Source organism: Raphanus sativus, chromosome 9, assembly GCF_000801105.2.
Source record: "Raphanus sativus cultivar WK10039 chromosome 9, ASM80110v3, whole genome shotgun sequence".
Classification (NCBI taxonomy): domain Eukaryota; kingdom Viridiplantae; phylum Streptophyta; class Magnoliopsida; order Brassicales; family Brassicaceae; genus Raphanus; species Raphanus sativus.
This window is the reverse complement of record NC_079519.1, coordinates 394,935-411,267: the sequence shown is the minus strand read 5'-3', so window position 1 is coordinate 411,267 and position 16,333 is coordinate 394,935. Positions and strand designations below refer to the sequence as shown.

General features: G+C 40.3%; 4 protein-coding genes and 2 pseudogenes across 5 annotated transcripts; 2 read left to right on the top strand and 4 right to left on the bottom strand.

The window, feature by feature from the left end:
- Window positions 1–984: 984 nt before the first annotated feature.
- LOC108828663 (uncharacterized) lies at window positions 985–4,085 on the top strand. Of its 2 annotated transcripts, XM_018602412.2 has the most exons (12): window positions 985–1,427; window positions 1,541–1,609; window positions 1,679–1,768; window positions 1,849–1,976; window positions 2,102–2,297; window positions 2,435–2,610; window positions 2,711–2,840; window positions 2,949–3,109; window positions 3,209–3,303; window positions 3,432–3,543; window positions 3,698–3,779; window positions 3,860–4,085. In XM_018602412.2, exons 1-11 carry the CDS (start codon window positions 1,110–1,112, stop codon window positions 3,741–3,743), a joined length of 1,521 nt encoding a protein of 506 aa, XP_018457914.1. In that variant the 5' UTR covers window positions 985–1,109; the 3' UTR covers window positions 3,744–3,779; window positions 3,860–4,085. The 2 variants fall into 2 exon arrangements, with proteins under 2 accessions (XP_018457914.1, XP_018457913.1); XM_018602411.2 differs by having other exon boundaries at window positions 986–1,427; window positions 3,698–4,085.
- A 1,139-nt stretch (window positions 4,086–5,224) lies between these two features.
- Window positions 5,225–5,393, bottom strand: LOC130500588 (U4 spliceosomal RNA; annotated as a pseudogene).
- Window positions 5,394–5,959: 566 nt separating this feature from the next.
- On the top strand, window positions 5,960–6,897 carry LOC108827750 (transcription repressor OFP14). Its single transcript, XM_018601227.2, has one exon. It carries the CDS (start codon window positions 5,960–5,962, stop codon window positions 6,803–6,805), a length of 846 nt encoding a protein of 281 aa, XP_018456729.1. The 3' UTR covers window positions 6,806–6,897.
- Window positions 6,882–10,948, bottom strand: LOC108827746 (regulator of telomere elongation helicase 1 homolog; annotated as a pseudogene).
- A 130-nt stretch (window positions 10,949–11,078) lies between these two features.
- Window positions 11,079–13,116, bottom strand: LOC108827748 (uncharacterized). Its single transcript, XM_018601226.2, has 8 exons — window positions 12,859–13,116; window positions 12,709–12,788; window positions 12,547–12,640; window positions 12,399–12,449; window positions 12,182–12,329; window positions 11,941–12,079; window positions 11,742–11,853; window positions 11,079–11,659 (listed from the first exon to the last, which is right to left on the bottom strand). The coding sequence occupies exons 1-8, from the start codon at window positions 13,016–13,018 to the stop codon at window positions 11,535–11,537; spliced, it is 909 nt and encodes a 302-aa protein (XP_018456728.2). The 5' UTR covers window positions 13,019–13,116; the 3' UTR covers window positions 11,079–11,534.
- Window positions 13,117–13,130: 14 nt separating this feature from the next.
- On the bottom strand, window positions 13,131–15,420 carry LOC108827747 (uncharacterized). Its single transcript, XM_018601225.2, has 6 exons — window positions 15,067–15,420; window positions 14,848–14,980; window positions 14,350–14,453; window positions 14,120–14,267; window positions 13,598–14,018; window positions 13,131–13,470 (listed from the first exon to the last, which is right to left on the bottom strand). The coding sequence occupies exons 1-6, from the start codon at window positions 15,105–15,107 to the stop codon at window positions 13,247–13,249; spliced, it is 1,071 nt and encodes a 356-aa protein (XP_018456727.1). The 5' UTR covers window positions 15,108–15,420; the 3' UTR covers window positions 13,131–13,246.
- Window positions 15,421–16,333: the final 913 nt, after the last annotated feature.

The following is a 16,333-nucleotide window of genomic DNA, read 5'->3' as shown; positions in this document are numbered from 1 at the left end:
ATGTAGTACATAGGAAGTAAAAGTTTCTGAATTGAATTGCAAGGGAGAGTGTGGTAGTGTGGTAGCTATTTTGAAGCAAATTACTGATTCCTCAGTACCAGGAAAAGAGTGGAGGTAGCTTGAACCATAGATATACTGTTTGTATTTTTTTTTTGGTCCTGAGTTTTGGTTGGTTTTAGTTAATGGTATATATGCGGAGGTAGGATAATAATTGGGATGTTTGAAAGATGGTGGGTTTAGATAAAGTTGATGTCTGTGAGATTACTGAATGTCATCTATCTGACATTAGAGACCAGATGTATCCTAATCTTAATGCCGTAAAGATTCAATCGGGATGTATTTTTGAAGGATAGAAGAACTTGGGAGGAGAAGGCAAGCAATCTCATCAATAAACTCAAGTAGAGAAGAGATGCGTTTGCATTGTATTAGGTGTCTTGTCATCATCAGAAGAAGACTTGATTCCTTTTCCAGAATTTGAAAATGCTTCTTTGCTGCTGTTTGTATGTTCCCTTCGAGGGATTATGTCAAGAATGGGTTGTGCAAGGGGTTTTGTATAATAAAAATGAGGATACGAATTATCAATTATGCTACCCCATGTTGTTTGTAAATTCCTAAATTCCAACATTGTAAATTCAAAGGTAGAGAACGGACACCCGATTCCCAAAGATTTCGAAAATCAGACTAGCGAATTGGTGTCGGATTCAGTGAGTGAGCGAAGCTACGATGTAATAAATTGAATTGGGTTGTTTTATTCGAATCGAGTTTGTAACCGAATCTGATTTTCCGATCTTCAGGTAGAATTAATAAATTTTAAAAATATATATATATATATATCATGAATATCGTATGGCAAGTAGTAGTATGGGTATTTTCTTGTAATTGTTTGTAAGAAAAAAAAACTGGTAAGAAAGACATAAAGATGGGAAAATGAGCAGAGATAAGAAAAAAAAAAAAAGGAAGTAAAATCCACGTGAGCGAGGTTGGCACCACAAATCAAAAACCCTGTCGTAGTCGTAATCAGAGAAAGTGAAATCCATCGCAATGAAGCTTCTTCTCAGCGTCTTCCTCTTCATCGCTTGAGAACCAATCTCGTTACCTCCTTGGAAATAATGGCGGCGGCGGCTGCCCTGGCTTCTCCCTCCCTCATCCCCTCCTCACTATTCTTCTCCGCCGATGCTCCACCCTCCCTCTCTTCTTCTGCTAGTTTGTCAGTAGGGCTCAGGTATCACAAGAGATTCTTATCCGTTTCATCATCATCATGTTGGGCTAATCGAAATCGAGTGCGGGGATTATCTCCTCGCCGTCGTAGTTCAGTAGTGGTGTTTGCTGCTGCTTCCGGTTCGGGAGACTACTACGCTACTCTGGGTGTGCCTAAATCTGCCAACATCAAGGAGATTAAGTCTGCCTATCGCCGCCTCGCCCGTCAGGTATCTGCTTTTGCTACGACTGACACGATGATGATGATGCATAGATAGATAAATAGATATTTAATTCAAATTATCGAGCTGACCTGTACTAATGTCTAATCGAATCAATGTAGTATCATCCGGATGTCAACAAGGAACCTGGAGCAACCGACAAGTTCAAGCAAATCAGTGCTGCCTATGAGGTTGGTTTGCTTTCATTTATAACATTTTAATATTCTCATTCAACCTGACTTGTTACCTTACCCTCTCAGGTACTATCAGATGATCAAAAGAGAGCCCTGTATGATCAATATGGTGAAGCCGGCCTCAAGACTGGACCTTCTTCTTCTGCTTCTTACACGGTTAACTTTACTTCTCCCCGCTTCTTCCCTTTTCCTCATCGTCCACTTACTAATCTTTCTCTTCTTTTTCCAAAAACCAGACTAATCCCTTTGACCTTTTCGAGACATTCTTTGGTGCCAGTATGGGCGGTTTTCCCGGCATCGACCAACCTGACTTTGGAGGAACTACTACTCGCCGCTCCAGGGTCTCCAAAGGTGATGATTTACGGTGAGTTTCTCCTCCTGGTGGGTGGTACATTTTACACACTCTTCTCTCCTCCTACATCACATAACAACATGTACTCTTTTCTTTCTAATAACGCACCTATTCATTCATTACCTTTATTTTCTTAGGTATGACATCACCTTACAACTGTCGGAGGCTATTTTTGGATCTGAGAAAGAATTTGATCTTACGCATCTGGAGACATGCGAAGCTTGTGCTGGCACCGGTGCTAAACCAGGATCTAAGATGAGAATATGCTCCACTTGTGGTGGCCGGGGTCAAGTTATGAGAACTGAGCAAACACCTTTCGGCTTGTTTTCACAGGTAGTAGGTCCCTTGCTTTCACTCCTTTCTTTTGAGATAATTCAAACTTATTTGTTTCATAAAGCTGAGCTCTTCTTTCTTTTGAGATAATTCAAACTTATTTGTTTCATAAAGCTGACGTTTCTCTTTCATCATAGGTTTCTGTATGTCCAAACTGTGGTGGAGATGGTGAGATCATTTCGGAAAATTGCCGGAAATGCTCTGGAGAAGGACGTGTGCGTATTAAAAAAAGCATCAAGGTCAAAATTCCTCCAGGTGTTAGCGCAGGTAGCATCCTCAGAGTTGCCGGGGAAGGTGATTCTGGTCCCAGAGGGTATGTAGCGTAAATTACCCCTTGTCTTTTACCACCTTACAAAATCATTCTCTCTGTAATGCCAATCTTCATGCCTGGTTTTCGTTTTTGCTTCCATTAGTGGACCTCCAGGAGATTTGTATGTATATCTTGATGTTGAAGATGTCCGTGGAATTCAAAGGGATGGCATAAACCTTTTATCTACTCTTTCCATCACTTACCTTGATGCTATACTGGGTGCGGTTGTTAAGGTGATATGATTATTTGTAATGGACTTCCACCCTACCCTGCAAACGTGTTGTTGATATCCTCAGAATTGATACATTCATCTTATGATTTAACCCAAGACATATTTTTAGGTGAAAACAGTAGAAGGAGACACTGAACTGCAGATACCTCCGGGTACTCAACCTGGTGATGTGCTGGTCCTGGCAAAGAAAGGAGCACCAAAACTGAATAGACCATCTATCCGCGGTGACCACTTGTTTACAGTCAAAGTTACTATACCAAATCAAATAAGGTTTTACCTTCTAAATTAGTTCAACTAAACCAGACAAAGGTTTTATGAGTCTGCTAATGCCTTGTCTTTTATGATTGGTTTACTGGATTCTACAAACAGTGCTGGAGAGCGGGAGTTGCTGGAGGAACTTGCTTCTCTAAGTGATACGTCTGGCAACCGGCTGCGAACTCGTGCTAAGACTCAGCAATCCACTAGTAAGCTGTTAATTTCTTGAACGTAGGAAAATCTGCAATGTGTAGAGGGACTCTTTGTTTTTAAGTCAGTATTGATGGGTAATCTTGTATGCATCTACTTATCTGTATACCGCCTTTTGTTTTTGCAGCTCTAAACAGTGCACCTATTAGCTCAGAAAACAGGACGGATGAAGTTAGGGAGAAAAGCCAAGAACCAGAGCAAGAAAACGACTTGTGGAAGAACATCAAAGATTTTGCAGGGTAAATCAAATAAGATAAAATTGGGCCCTTGATTTCGCTTCTTTATAAAATTATATAGTGAATTGTCCAGCTTTTTGTTCAGTTGCTTTATCTAAAGCACATGTTGTCATCTTCTCAACACACAGTTATGATACATTTTTTCTTGTTGTTGTAGATCGGTCGCAAATGGAGCCATGAAATGGCTGAGAGATAACCTCTAGAGATCCATGTTCAACTAACATGACCTGCTTTAAAAGGTATTCTCGGCTGCACCCATGGTACCAATGTGGAAGGAAATGTTAATTGTTTCATTTGTTGATGTGAGGGTCTTTTGCAGAAAGCTCTTTATTCCTTTTCAGTTTGGTGGATGTTATTTGCCAAGTCATAATGATTTGATGCGTGAAAAGAGAGCGATTCTGCTCTAACTGCCCCAATTCCTTTTATTAGTACAAATACAACCGGTGTTTCGAGTTAGTTTTGTGTTTTTGGTAAAAAAGAAAAAAATCAGAGAACTGTAATAGATAATTATTGGTTTTTGATGGAGTCAGAGTGATTGAACTGAATACTGATGCAAGGGGTTGAAGGGGGGTCCAGAAAATTTGTGCGGGATTGCAAACTTCTCGTATTATTTACTCTCTCGCATATACCAATAAGTTGAGATCTAATATACCTCAAACTTTTGTGCACATTCTTTTTCCATCCCTTGACATTTCTAACTTTGAGTCTAAGGGCAATCTCATTCATGAGGTTTTTCAGTATGTGGTTTCACCTTCAGAACAATATATCACATCATTTGATAATTAGATTTTAATTATGTGGATATATTTGATCATTTTTAAGCCAACACGTAGAAATAGATAGAAATGACATAAGGTCTGATGAGAGCAATAGATTTTTTTCATAACCAGCTAGAAACATGGTTACTTTGGCTTGAAATTATGTCTCCAATTCTTAGAATTTCATCTCTGTAAACACATGACAAGTGATGTTGGAACTGGCTCTATGAGTCGCACTGATAACTCTTCAGTGATCTTCATCTCCTCCAGGCACCAGACATTTGTTTTCATCTTTAGAGGAAAAGATAAATGAAGAATATGATTTCAGTACTAGTACTAATGCATATTTAGGATTCTAGGGGAACACTGTTCAGAGAGTGATAGTATCTTACTTGAATGGAATCAATCCATAGGAATCTCTTGATGTTTGTGTTTCATGCAGAAGTACTCAGCTAGCGAAGCCATTACATCAGTCATCAAGTCACGTGCCACTTAAAACCCACCACACACCATGCATAAGAAGATATGTATTATATAGAAGATATGTATTATATGTAGTTTGAACAAAAAAAAAAAAAGATATGTATTATATAGAGTTGCAGAGAAATCAAGGCATTTCCGTGCTCGTTCCACCAAAAATATCATGTACACAGCCCTGCCATCCACAAAATATAGCAATAGAATCTTCAGGAGTTTGGGTTCTGACCCAGCGAGTGAAGTGACTAAGAAAAGAGGCAATGACACAGTAGTGAGTGGTAACATAGTTGAAGAAGTAGAGACAAGACTAATGCGAGGAACACGAAGGACAAGAAGGGCATTGAAGGCAGATAATCTGTCCAACAATAAGCCAAGGGTCCACTAATTTTCACAATTGCATAATCCCAGATAACATTCAACCTAATCGTTCAAAGAAATTAATAAATTTGGACTCAGAAAATTGTGAGGCTTTACCCCTAAGGGAGTCCTTCCAAAAATTCTCAAGAACCGTAGATCAAGCCCAGGCCCATGAAGGGGTTTGGAAATAGTTTTCAACCAGCAATAGACGCGCCTCGGTTAGTACCTCATTAGCTGCGTCATTGCCCCAAGCGCAAAGATACTATTGATAAAAGCATGCGAGTCCTTATTTATAAAAGATGTTTATCGAGGTTCAAAGTTCTTGCAACCGGTGTGGGACAATACACGCACCTTTGCAAAAAAAGCTCCGGTTGGGCTTATGCGTCTTGGGCCTCAGAAGCTGGATTGGGCTACGCAAATCGACAACAGCTGTTCTTTTTTTCTTGTCAAGGTTACGTTTAACTAAAAGCGCCATTATTAGTTTCACTTGCAACAGAAAGTAATTACTATTCAACTATGACTTGAATGCAGAATCTGGAAACTTATGGGAACATGCACAATAACAACAAATCCAAGAAGAATAACTTCCCATTAATGACATTACCTTCAACGTAAAGCAGCGTTGAACAGTTTCAGAATAGAGAGCAGTCCTCTAATCTTATATCTGGGGGGAGGTAATCTTTTTGTTCAAATCTACAGAAGTGGTAAGAAATCTCTCAGCCAATAATAATATTTTATCATCGATCAATGGGTCATCATCATCATCATCATCATCATCTTTTGTAACTTGTTTTTCTTTTTTTTGGGGGGGGCAGAGGAAAAGAAAAATGCCAAACCCATTGCAGAAATCGTTGAATGGATACCTGTCAAAGATAAAAAAAGAGACAGGGAAGCTGCAAGTGTCGAATTCATTCTCATCATCCAAGAAGTGGGTGCTTGCTGGCTGTAAGCATCCTAAGAAGCTCTCCTTCTCCTTCAAACACAGACGACGCCCCAGCAAGACCAGATTCAACGACGAACACGTTTACCAGGATCCTGGTCACGCCGCCACCTTGTCCGACATAGACCGTTTCCTTGAGGAAAACTTCAAATCCCTCTGCATCAGAGATGAGGAGGGGGAGGATGACAAAAATAAGGGGAAAAGGGAACAGTCCTCTTCCTCCTCGGATGACGACGAGGATGAGTATCGTCACAGATTCGAGAGGACATGGGGACCGGCCGTCTACGACTCCCCCAAACTGCCTAGAACAGAGAGACTGTCTCCACCGCCTGGATCATCGGAGGGCAGGCCAAGCATGTATACAACAACATCGGAGGAGGGACCTTCGTCGAGGTCCAACTCATCCAGCTTGGTGCTGCCTGAGAACTGCATCGCGGTGCTGAGGTACACTGCAGAGCCTCAGGAGGATTTCAAGAGGTCGATGGTGGAGATGATGGAGTCCAAGTTAGGAGGGAGCGAGGTGGACTGGGACTTGATGGAAGAGCTTCTCTTCTGCTATCTCGATCTCAACAACAAGAAATCACACAAGTTCATACTCAGCGCATTCGTCGATCTCATCATCTCTCTCCGTGACAAGGAGAAGAGCATCACCAGGAAAGGCCTCGTCAGGTCTCTCAGTTCTCGCGCCGCCAGGGAGAGGCTTAGGAAGAGGATGGCCGCCTTTCGCAACTAACTAACTCATGCTTCTTCTTTTCTTTTCTTTTCTTTTCCTTTTTTTTTTCTTTGTTGTTAATTCAAAACGTTCCATCAACTGAACAAAACAAAATAATAGTTACTTTCTTTCTTCTCAGTCTTTATATATTTTTAAAAAAGGGGGGGGTAGAGTTTTAGCAAACATCAAGTGATTAAGCTTCTCTCTTTCTCATTTCGATGCACTGCTCATATGCAGGACGATGTTTTGTTGGCACAAAGTCCTTGAATCTGTTTTTAAAACAAGACAGAGAGATACATACATATTAGAGGCAATAACACACTCACACCCACGACATTATTGTTGATAATAGTTTAATTACCCCCATGAGAAGATGTTCTGTCTCTGTCCCACTCCCACTCCCACTCCCACACAAGAGTTGCACAATGGACTCCATCACGTTTACTAATTTAAGCTCTTTCTTCTTCAATCCTTGCACGTATCCAAGGAACCTGTTATATTCCTCTCCGTTGAGCTTTCTTTTGACCTATAGTAAAGATCACCGCTGACTTCACAGACTAAACATGAAAAAGATGAATGTGGTGTGGGTTCTCACTTGACACAAAAATGCAGATGCACTTGCTCCCTTGTTATCTATCACCCCCTTCTTCTTTCGACAGTGACGCACTTCCCTGCTTCTCTGGAACCTTTCGCTTTTTTATTAGCCCCATTGTGTTGCTCCATGTTAACGTTTCTGTTTCACAAATCTCCTTGTCGCAATCTAGATCAACTACTTCACATCTCTTCTCTACCTGAGTCTCCTCGTCACTTAGATCCACTAATCTAGTCTTCCTTGAAGAACAAGCATCTCCCTTTACAATGCGAAGCATCTTGCCCTTACGTTTTAGGATGGTCAGGCCTTTCCATTTAATAAAATTTCCATCGGACTCCAAGGGTGCATTGCATTATTTCGTACAACCCCAACGTCCTTCACATAGCTATTACCTGCAAACACCCAAAGCGAATTTGAAACATAGAGAGTTGAAGTTAGTTCTATTCCCATTTTAACCATGTGCACACGAGAATGAAAGAAAATGAATCACAGGTTGGTGTAGGAGCATTCTTGGTGGTAATAATATGCTTACATTCGACATCAAACACATACTTTAAAATAGGATAATCAAACACAACCTCGAAGGACAGTCTAAGATATCAAAATATGCCCAATGATAGTGACCATTTGGCGGCAAGATGTGCCAATACCTATATTGTTTTCTTCTTCTGTCACAATCCTTTCAGGAATATTTGATCTTTCAGTCCGGAAAAACCGAGCAAGGTCAAAAATGGCCTCTCCACATCTAGAGTAGCACTGCAAAACCGGTGTAACCAGAAAACTTACACTCCATGAAACAATATTCCTGAAAGGATTGTGACAACAGCTCTGCCAGCGCTGTCAGCAAAATCCAGTCCTTCACTGACCTGAAAACACACAACAGAGACCAACCAGCACTACTGAAAAGACGCTACACGGGAGAAACTTATACCAAGGAAGGAACCTCCTATTTCTTGTACCAGCATCCTCATAAAGACAATACTTTTCCACGACAAACGGCAAAAAATACCGCACCGGAAATCGATCTGTCTTGCAATTTTTCTGAAAAGTCCTAGGCTAGATTAGGTTCATACTCTGCTTAGAAGAACGTATATCGGAAGCATCTACTGCTCACCTGCATTGCTGCAGGAAAGAAGGACGAATCTTTAGGTTCAATGACAGGTTTCTTCAGTTTGCAGATTCTTTCCCATATTGTCATTGAGTTGTTGTGACACTGAATGATAAAGAAGCAGTAGGTTTAGCAAAATTTTCATACACAGAAAAATTTACAGCGCCCAAACCTCATCTTTCCAAAATGTAATACAGCGGTCCATAAGGTAATAGGAAGGGAAAAATACAAGCAGTCCATCCGGCACGACTCGTGAAAAGTTCTCTGCAAAGCAAAAACATATAATAATGGATTGATAACTATAGCATAGCATAGCATAGCAGCTTCAGTAGTCAGACGAGCTCCCCAGATTCTAGATCATGGCTCACACATCAGATATCTAGAATGATACACTCTGACTCAGTCCACCAATAATGAACTACCAAATAACAAACCACTGACCAATAACATTCCCAAGTTCTTGTTTGTAATCCGGTAGATCACGATTGCGGTAGCAAGAATTAAGAACACCCACCCTGATGGACCAGTACTAACAACTCCAGCCCATAGCTGATTTGAAGATATAACATGGGGATTTTCCAACCAAACAGGAAACTCTCTGCATTTTTTCAGAAAAAAAAAATGTGTTCACTAATAAAAGCTGGGAGAAAAAGCAGATAGAGAAAACCATAGCGATATACTCACAATTTTAGTTCTTGAGCCAATGAACCCATGGGAGACAAGGTTCCCGATGTTAAAATGATAGACCCAACACCCTTTTTTGCTATTTCCTGCATGGTAACCCCAGGATTGAAACACCACCAGCTAAGCGTTCTTGATACCTCCTTGCCTACACGATATATTTTTGGTACGAAGTTGTGATTATCTGATTGATTTATAAAAAGAAACACTGTCTCAATAGGGAAAGCAAATAACACAATGGTTATTACTCTCTCAATTTACTAAAACGGTGCTTCTACTGCATCATTTACCTTTTATGACATCAGTAGAGTTATGCTCAAGCTCCTGTAAATGAACCTAACAAAGAATGAAAGTAAAAGATATGAACAACTGTGGGGGAGTTTTCAGTAAATGAAATAGTGCAAGAGAAAGCTTATAAAATCCAAAATGAAAAACAAAGAAGTTTACACGATAATCCTCTGCGTGGTTACTTCCATTTTCCCTAAATATAAGTTTAAGCATGTCCACAAGGATTCCTAAATTGCTTGCACCATTGGTCACTGTTGGTTGTTTCTCCTCATCCAGGAGCACTGCAGCCTCCTCGAGTGTACCAATAAGTTGAAAAGCAGTATCGTGAGTGATGTCAAGGGTTTTAAGCATTTCATATATGTAGGGCCCAGGCTTGGTGAACCCCTCATCCTTATCCGGAATTGGGACTTGAGAAATCAGTTCCTGCAGCTTTAGAAGAAGTCCTGCAAGAGAAAACAAGGCATAGATGAGGACAAACACGTCAATCTCATTCCAGTATAATTGTACCCCACGTTTAACCTTTAAGTAAAGCAAAATTATCAGAGTTGGTGGATTCGTCCCATCTTGCTGACGCAAGTTGAACACATTCTTGTGCCTCAGAAATGCAAGCCGATAAAAGCACAGAAGGAAGGTCAAATGAAGCTGAGTCTGAGCATAAACTGTCCTGCGCATAGTTTACAGAGAACTGAGTGTTTATGAACTGGTATGAATGGCATGGGGTAGTTTGAAGAAGGAAGGAAGGAAGAGTAGAGTACCTGGAACACGATTGAAATGGTGCGCTTTTGGCAAAGGTACTGACAAGCATTAGTGAGTGCCTTTCCTCGGAGTGAATCAACTTGCTCATTAACGCATAACTGCTCACGTAATCCTATAGCTACATCTTTTTAACCACTTGACTGACGGAGCTGACTATGAGGAGTCCGAGACGCATAAACTATGGTAGGAAAACCTCCTCCTCCTTGCTCGGCGGCGTTCCGATCCTTACGGGTGCCAAGGCTATTTCTCCAGGCTAAAGTGGCACAGAGAAGACAAAGAGTTTTCCCAGTTCCAGTAGGACTCGCGCGACATTTCTGCAGAATATAAACAATCATGGAACCCTAGGGCTAGGGGAGTAGAGAAATTGCGATTCAACAACTCACGTTTTGGAGAGACTCGATCACTTTTTCCATGTAAATGATCTGAAAAGGGTAGGCCTCGAGTGGAAACCTCGACATGGAGGGATGCCTCTTATGCAGTAGACCCGCATCTTTCTTTCTTTCTTTCGAATATCTCGAGAAGAGAAGAGAAGACCCCTCTCCTTTTTTGTGATTATTTTCCCGCCGTTTTGGGCTTGCGGATTGACCCACCCCACCCTTTGAAGAGCCTATTCTAACCCATTAGTTTACTTTTAAGGCCCATAATACCTAACTCATTAGTTAGTTTAAAAGGCCCATAACCTACCTTCTCTTCTCTTGAGTTTAAAAGGCCCATAACTCTGGTGTTGGTAGTAAATAACTTTACAGTTCTGCTTTGGTTCGGAATCCTCCCTCCCTTCCACCACCACCACCACCACCACGTCTATTTTTATTTTGTTGACTATCATGACAACTATGTTCAGAGCTACGTTTTGTTTTTCCCTAGCCAAGTTTAAGCAAAACTGAAACAACATAAAGATACAAAGAGGAGTGTCAAAACTATGAAAAATAGACTAGGAAACTCGCCAAAGTCTTTTCAGTATCAGCTTGTTTTGCCGAGTTCCTCAACCTCAAGATCTATCTGATGATTAAACTAAAATGTTATTTGGATCAGCATTAACTTTTTTTCACTCTTTCTCCGGTCCAGATTCTTCAGAGCTCCACTCTTTCTTCTTATCTGTCCCATTCGCTATACTCACTGACAAAGCTTATAGATGTCTGAGAATCCCATCCAAGGAAATGCCTAAAATTCTATGTATTTACTTCTTCCTTTGGATGATTTCCAGCAAGTATCTTTTTAATGTTCTCTTGTTTTGTTTTTCTTCTTTATACTTATAGATGTCTGTTACCTCTTTCTGAACTGTTGTTGTTGTTACAGGCAAATGAAATGGATCATGCATTAGAGTGTTAACGTACATATCTGATCTCCCAAAGCTCGACATCTTCTCCTCTATCGTAGCCCTTGGTGTACTGAGGGATCTGTTTGAGGTCGATGCGCTTGCCCACAAAACTCTTCTTGTCGGAATGCTCGCCTGTCCCATACTCAGTTACTTGAATCATCTCTAAACTTCATAAACATTGATTCTAAGAAGCATAAAAGGTAGCATAACTTACAAAGGCCATCTTCTTCTTTGATGTATCTTCTGAAGCATGCGTAGCCATTGGCAACAACATGGAGATCGTCTAGGCTGAAGTTGTATCTTTTCTCCAAACCCAGATATAGTACCTGCCAATTAACATATATATATATATATATATATGTATGTAAAATGCGGTTGGTTGGTTGCTTTTAAAGTCACCAATTAGTTAGTACCTTGTCACAACCCAAGGGCATGAGTCTCTTTAACATGCTGAACAAGGCTATGGTTAGATCATCGCTGTAGATAACATCTGCTGCAAAAATGAAGCTTGCACTTTTGACTTGTTCAAAGTCGTGCAAGCTCCAACAATACCTGAATACAAAGGCGCAGTTTATAATGTGAAGGGATGGGATCACAAGTCATCATCAAGAAAAGAGCAGGTGAAGATGATTGATTGATTGATTGATTGATTACGGTTTAGGATGAGGATGGGTATCTTGTTGAAGAGGCCATTGGCTCATCCAGTTGAGGTCACGAACATTTACAATAGCTTGAGGGTGAAAGAGGGAAGAATTCAATTCCACGTTCCGAACACAGTTGCCAAGAATTTGGTCTCCGTGATCTGTATATTGTACAAGAGAAGATTAGCTATAGTTTGAATGAGGAAGGAAGTGATGTGATGAAGGTGCACCAGTAAGGAAAACTGCCTTGGCCACCCGTGCAAGCAATATACCGAGCAGCCCTGGATAAAAAAAAAAAAAAAAAGAGGATAAGAAAATAAAGAGAGAGAAGATGCTATTTGGTGATGTATATTATTTAGAGCTCAAAGGTAAAAAAACCTGTTCCAGCACCGAGTTCAAGGCACACAACGCCATTGAGTAGAGACATGTTATGCAATACAAAATCTGATAAGACGAGTTCTGATTTCCAAACCTGATTAAGATGGAGGGGAGGGATAAGCAGCAGAGCATAGAAGCAAAGAGAGAGAGAGATGAACTTGCCTGCAGACCAACATCAGGGAGGGTTGATGTGATAGAATGCTGAATGGTGACAGTAAACGACGACCCGTGAGAGGATGGGCCTGTTGGTTCGTTCACCCATTAGAAAATAAAAAGGGATGATGATGACAAAAGTGAGATGAAGATGCTTACTGTTACTGGTTCTTCTCCTAGGAAGAAGAAGGTCACCATCTTTATCAACACCAATAGTCGAATGATCAGAGAAGGTGAAGCTGGAAAGAGAGGGTCCTATAGTGGCGGCTGGACAACCCACATGAATCTCGCTCATCACATGAATCTCTGAATCCTCCATCGATCTTAAAGATGATGGTTGTGGTGAATGAGAGAAAGAAATTTTAATTTGTCGATTTTTAGGCTTCTTCGTGCAGATCGAGCTGTGCTGTGGGGATATTAAAACTAAAAAAAAATTAAAAAAAAACTAAACTTTTTTTTCTCACATGTCACTTTTGGTTTACAAAGAATTAATTCATTCACAGACACGACAAGTTGTACATATCTCTAATCACAATGAATGCACACATCAGTTTCGTGTGAGAGCATGTACGCGAGCAGCGACCTCATCAAAATCTGGGACGTTGGACTGCCACGACGCTGTTCGACGATTCATCCTCCTTATCCCCTCTCCGCTTGCTTTCTCCATCTTATTATAACTTCTCATCAAATCTTCACCACTAGGCGCATCTGAGGGCGGCGGCTTCGCTAATCGTCTTCTCACTGATCTCGGCTTCGCACTTGGAGGAGACTCTGTTTTCCACATACCAACCAACCAACATTTAAATTATTACTATCAATGATATTTGTTTGCTTACAAAATAGATACTACTCTATTTTACCAAAAAAAATAGATAGTATATTATGGAGTTTTACTAACCCGTGTCTTTGGACATGAGATCAGACTTGGTCATCTTCTCCGGAAGGCTTTCCTGTTTCTCTATTTTGGGTTTGTCGTTGCTGGGCATGATGAATCTGTAGTAGAAAGGTTTGTTTTCTGGATCATCATCCTCCTCCTCCTCCTCGTGGCCAGTAACACAACTTTTGCTTCTAGTCATGGAGTCCTCTTCGCTTCTTTTACTCGTGGACTTGGCATCCAGAGACTCTTCTCTGACATGAAACGAAAGGCTACTTCTGTTTTCATTCGTCTTTCCAGGATTATAATTGGCCTTTGTTTTTGGGTAGAGCTTCTGCTCTAAAGACTTGGCATCCCATTTGATGGAGTACTCTATGGCAATCTCCTGGAGAAGCTCTACCTTCATTTCCTTTGACGGGGGCTCCGCTTTGAATCTCTCCACAAACTGCAAACACAGATTCCCATTAATATAATATATGATATCGTCACTCAGCCACAAACTACTGTGGTGGTTGGCAGCGTTAATTAGAGAATGTTTATTTATACCTCAGGGTTCACAAACTGTTCAAGTGAATTAGTCCTGTATCTGTCAGCAAACAAAGATCTGAGATCGCGAAGCTCAGGCACTTCAGAGACTCTAGCGGCCGCGTACACAAGGGAGGAGATGGCCTCGCGACACTCCTCGGGGCATTTACTGTATTATTACTATTTTTCTATATGGATGATGAATCCCAAAGTAAAAGGTAAAAGAAGGAGGTGCTTTTGATTTATTGTACCTTGAATTCTGTAAGAGAGATACATTGGATGCAACACAGACACAGAATTGCTCCAAAAACTCATAACAAGACAACCTCCGTTTCTCCTCAATAAGCCCTTGTGCCTGCCACACACGCAAGTATGAGATCATTTCCTCATGTAACAAAATTTAAAAGACAAACAGAAGCCACGAATAATTTATTGCACATGACAAAACGCAAATGTTTTTTTTTCAGATGGGTTTCTTAAGAAACAAGTCACTCTGTTTTAGCCAGCTGTCGACAGCATTAAATATGAAATATATACATCCCACTGCATTCCCGTACACCCAAAAAAGAAAAGAGAGATAATTGCTCATGTATGTTTGAAGATATGTATTTTGTGAAGGTGGTCCATGCTTTCACGTTCGGAGGCGCCCCATATCAAGGGTCTAAAAACTCCAGTTAATGAATTCAGAATATTATCTGTTGATTGATCATATGCTAACATTAAAAAAAGAAAATTAATGAAAAGATTACCCTGCCATAAGCATTGTAATCGAGGCTGTTGTTTAGAAGATCGACAATGTCCTTCTTCAAATATTTGCAAACAGAGTTTTTCTTCCTCTTCACGGTCTCCACTCTTGTTTTCGTTATCTTTACCAAGTTCTTGCTGACAAAACTCAAACGCGATCAACAAAATACAAAAAAAAAAAAAAAAAAAAATACAAAAGTACCTATCGAAAGAAAAGATTTTACCATTTCGTATAGAATTTGGGTTTAAAAAGAGCGTCCAACATTTTGTTCTTTTGAAAAATGACAGATATGTATAGGATTCTTCTTCTCGTTTCCGTTTTGTTATTTTGTTATCTCTCTCTCTCTCTTTTGTGCAAGAGAAAGAGAGAGATCGATAGAAGAAATGGAGTCTCTAGGAATTTTTAGGCAAAGGAAGGCTTTATATATAAAATCAAAGGAGGGGGGAGAGAGAGAGAAGAAGGAAAAAGAAGCGACATTAGCTGGGTATAACATGAGATCTCAAGAAACGGGACTTGTTTCTCGCAAGGAAAAAAAACTAAGCAACCTGTATCGAGCAGAGAGAAGGAGTTGAGGAAGAGAGAGAAAAAAGGATAGACAAAATAGCGCGCGCTTTGGGGGATCTGTATTTACTAAAATGGAAAGAGAAGGGAATTGACCAGGGCTAGTTTCGTAATTTCTCTGTTTCTTGTTGAGGACGTTTTCTAATTATATCTTAATCCAAAGTCCAGGGGGTAATCCTATGATCATTGCCTCTCTGTCTCTCTTCCTCAGCAGGCTCTGAAAAAAGAACTAGAATATTTTGTTGAGTTACTTTAGAGGAGGAGTATGTGTTACTAAAAACCAACGATTATGGACACATTCAATTATAGAAATAATAACATGTGATCTCTTTTTTCTTTTCTTGAACCAAAAGAAACAAACATTTTGGATCCCAATTGCGATTGGGCCCATAAAATGGCTAATCTCATTTGATCGCCCTAGGCTACGAGTCTAAGACAGAAGCACGTCGTCAACGCAAGGTAGGTGGCCTGTTTAGATTTAGGGATGGATCAATGATTTGGGTGATTTGGCCGTCGTTTTTTCGGTGGGTATCAATTACTTGGGGAAGAAAGGCGAAGCCGTTGAAGGAGCCAAAGCTAGTAAAAAAATTATTATCATGTGTGTTAGTTCAAGTGTTATTTCTTGTTCTGGATTTGAGTTCTGAATACTTTATATAGCCAAATCTCAAAATGCATTATATATATATATACATAATATTCGTGTTTTGTTGTTCCAGAATCCATCTCTCCGCATTTCAGAATACACACGCAGAATCAATGTTTCTCTAGTCATTATACAAAATTCTAATTGAAAGATAGATCAGTGTAGTATTGTCAGAAGGAAAGCTGAGAAGTTCCGAGGACACTTGTGCTTTAGCTCTGCTTGTTTGTAGTTTCTAGTCTAAAAGGTTAAAAGAGTTTCTAGCCATCAAGACATCTCTCTCTATTCG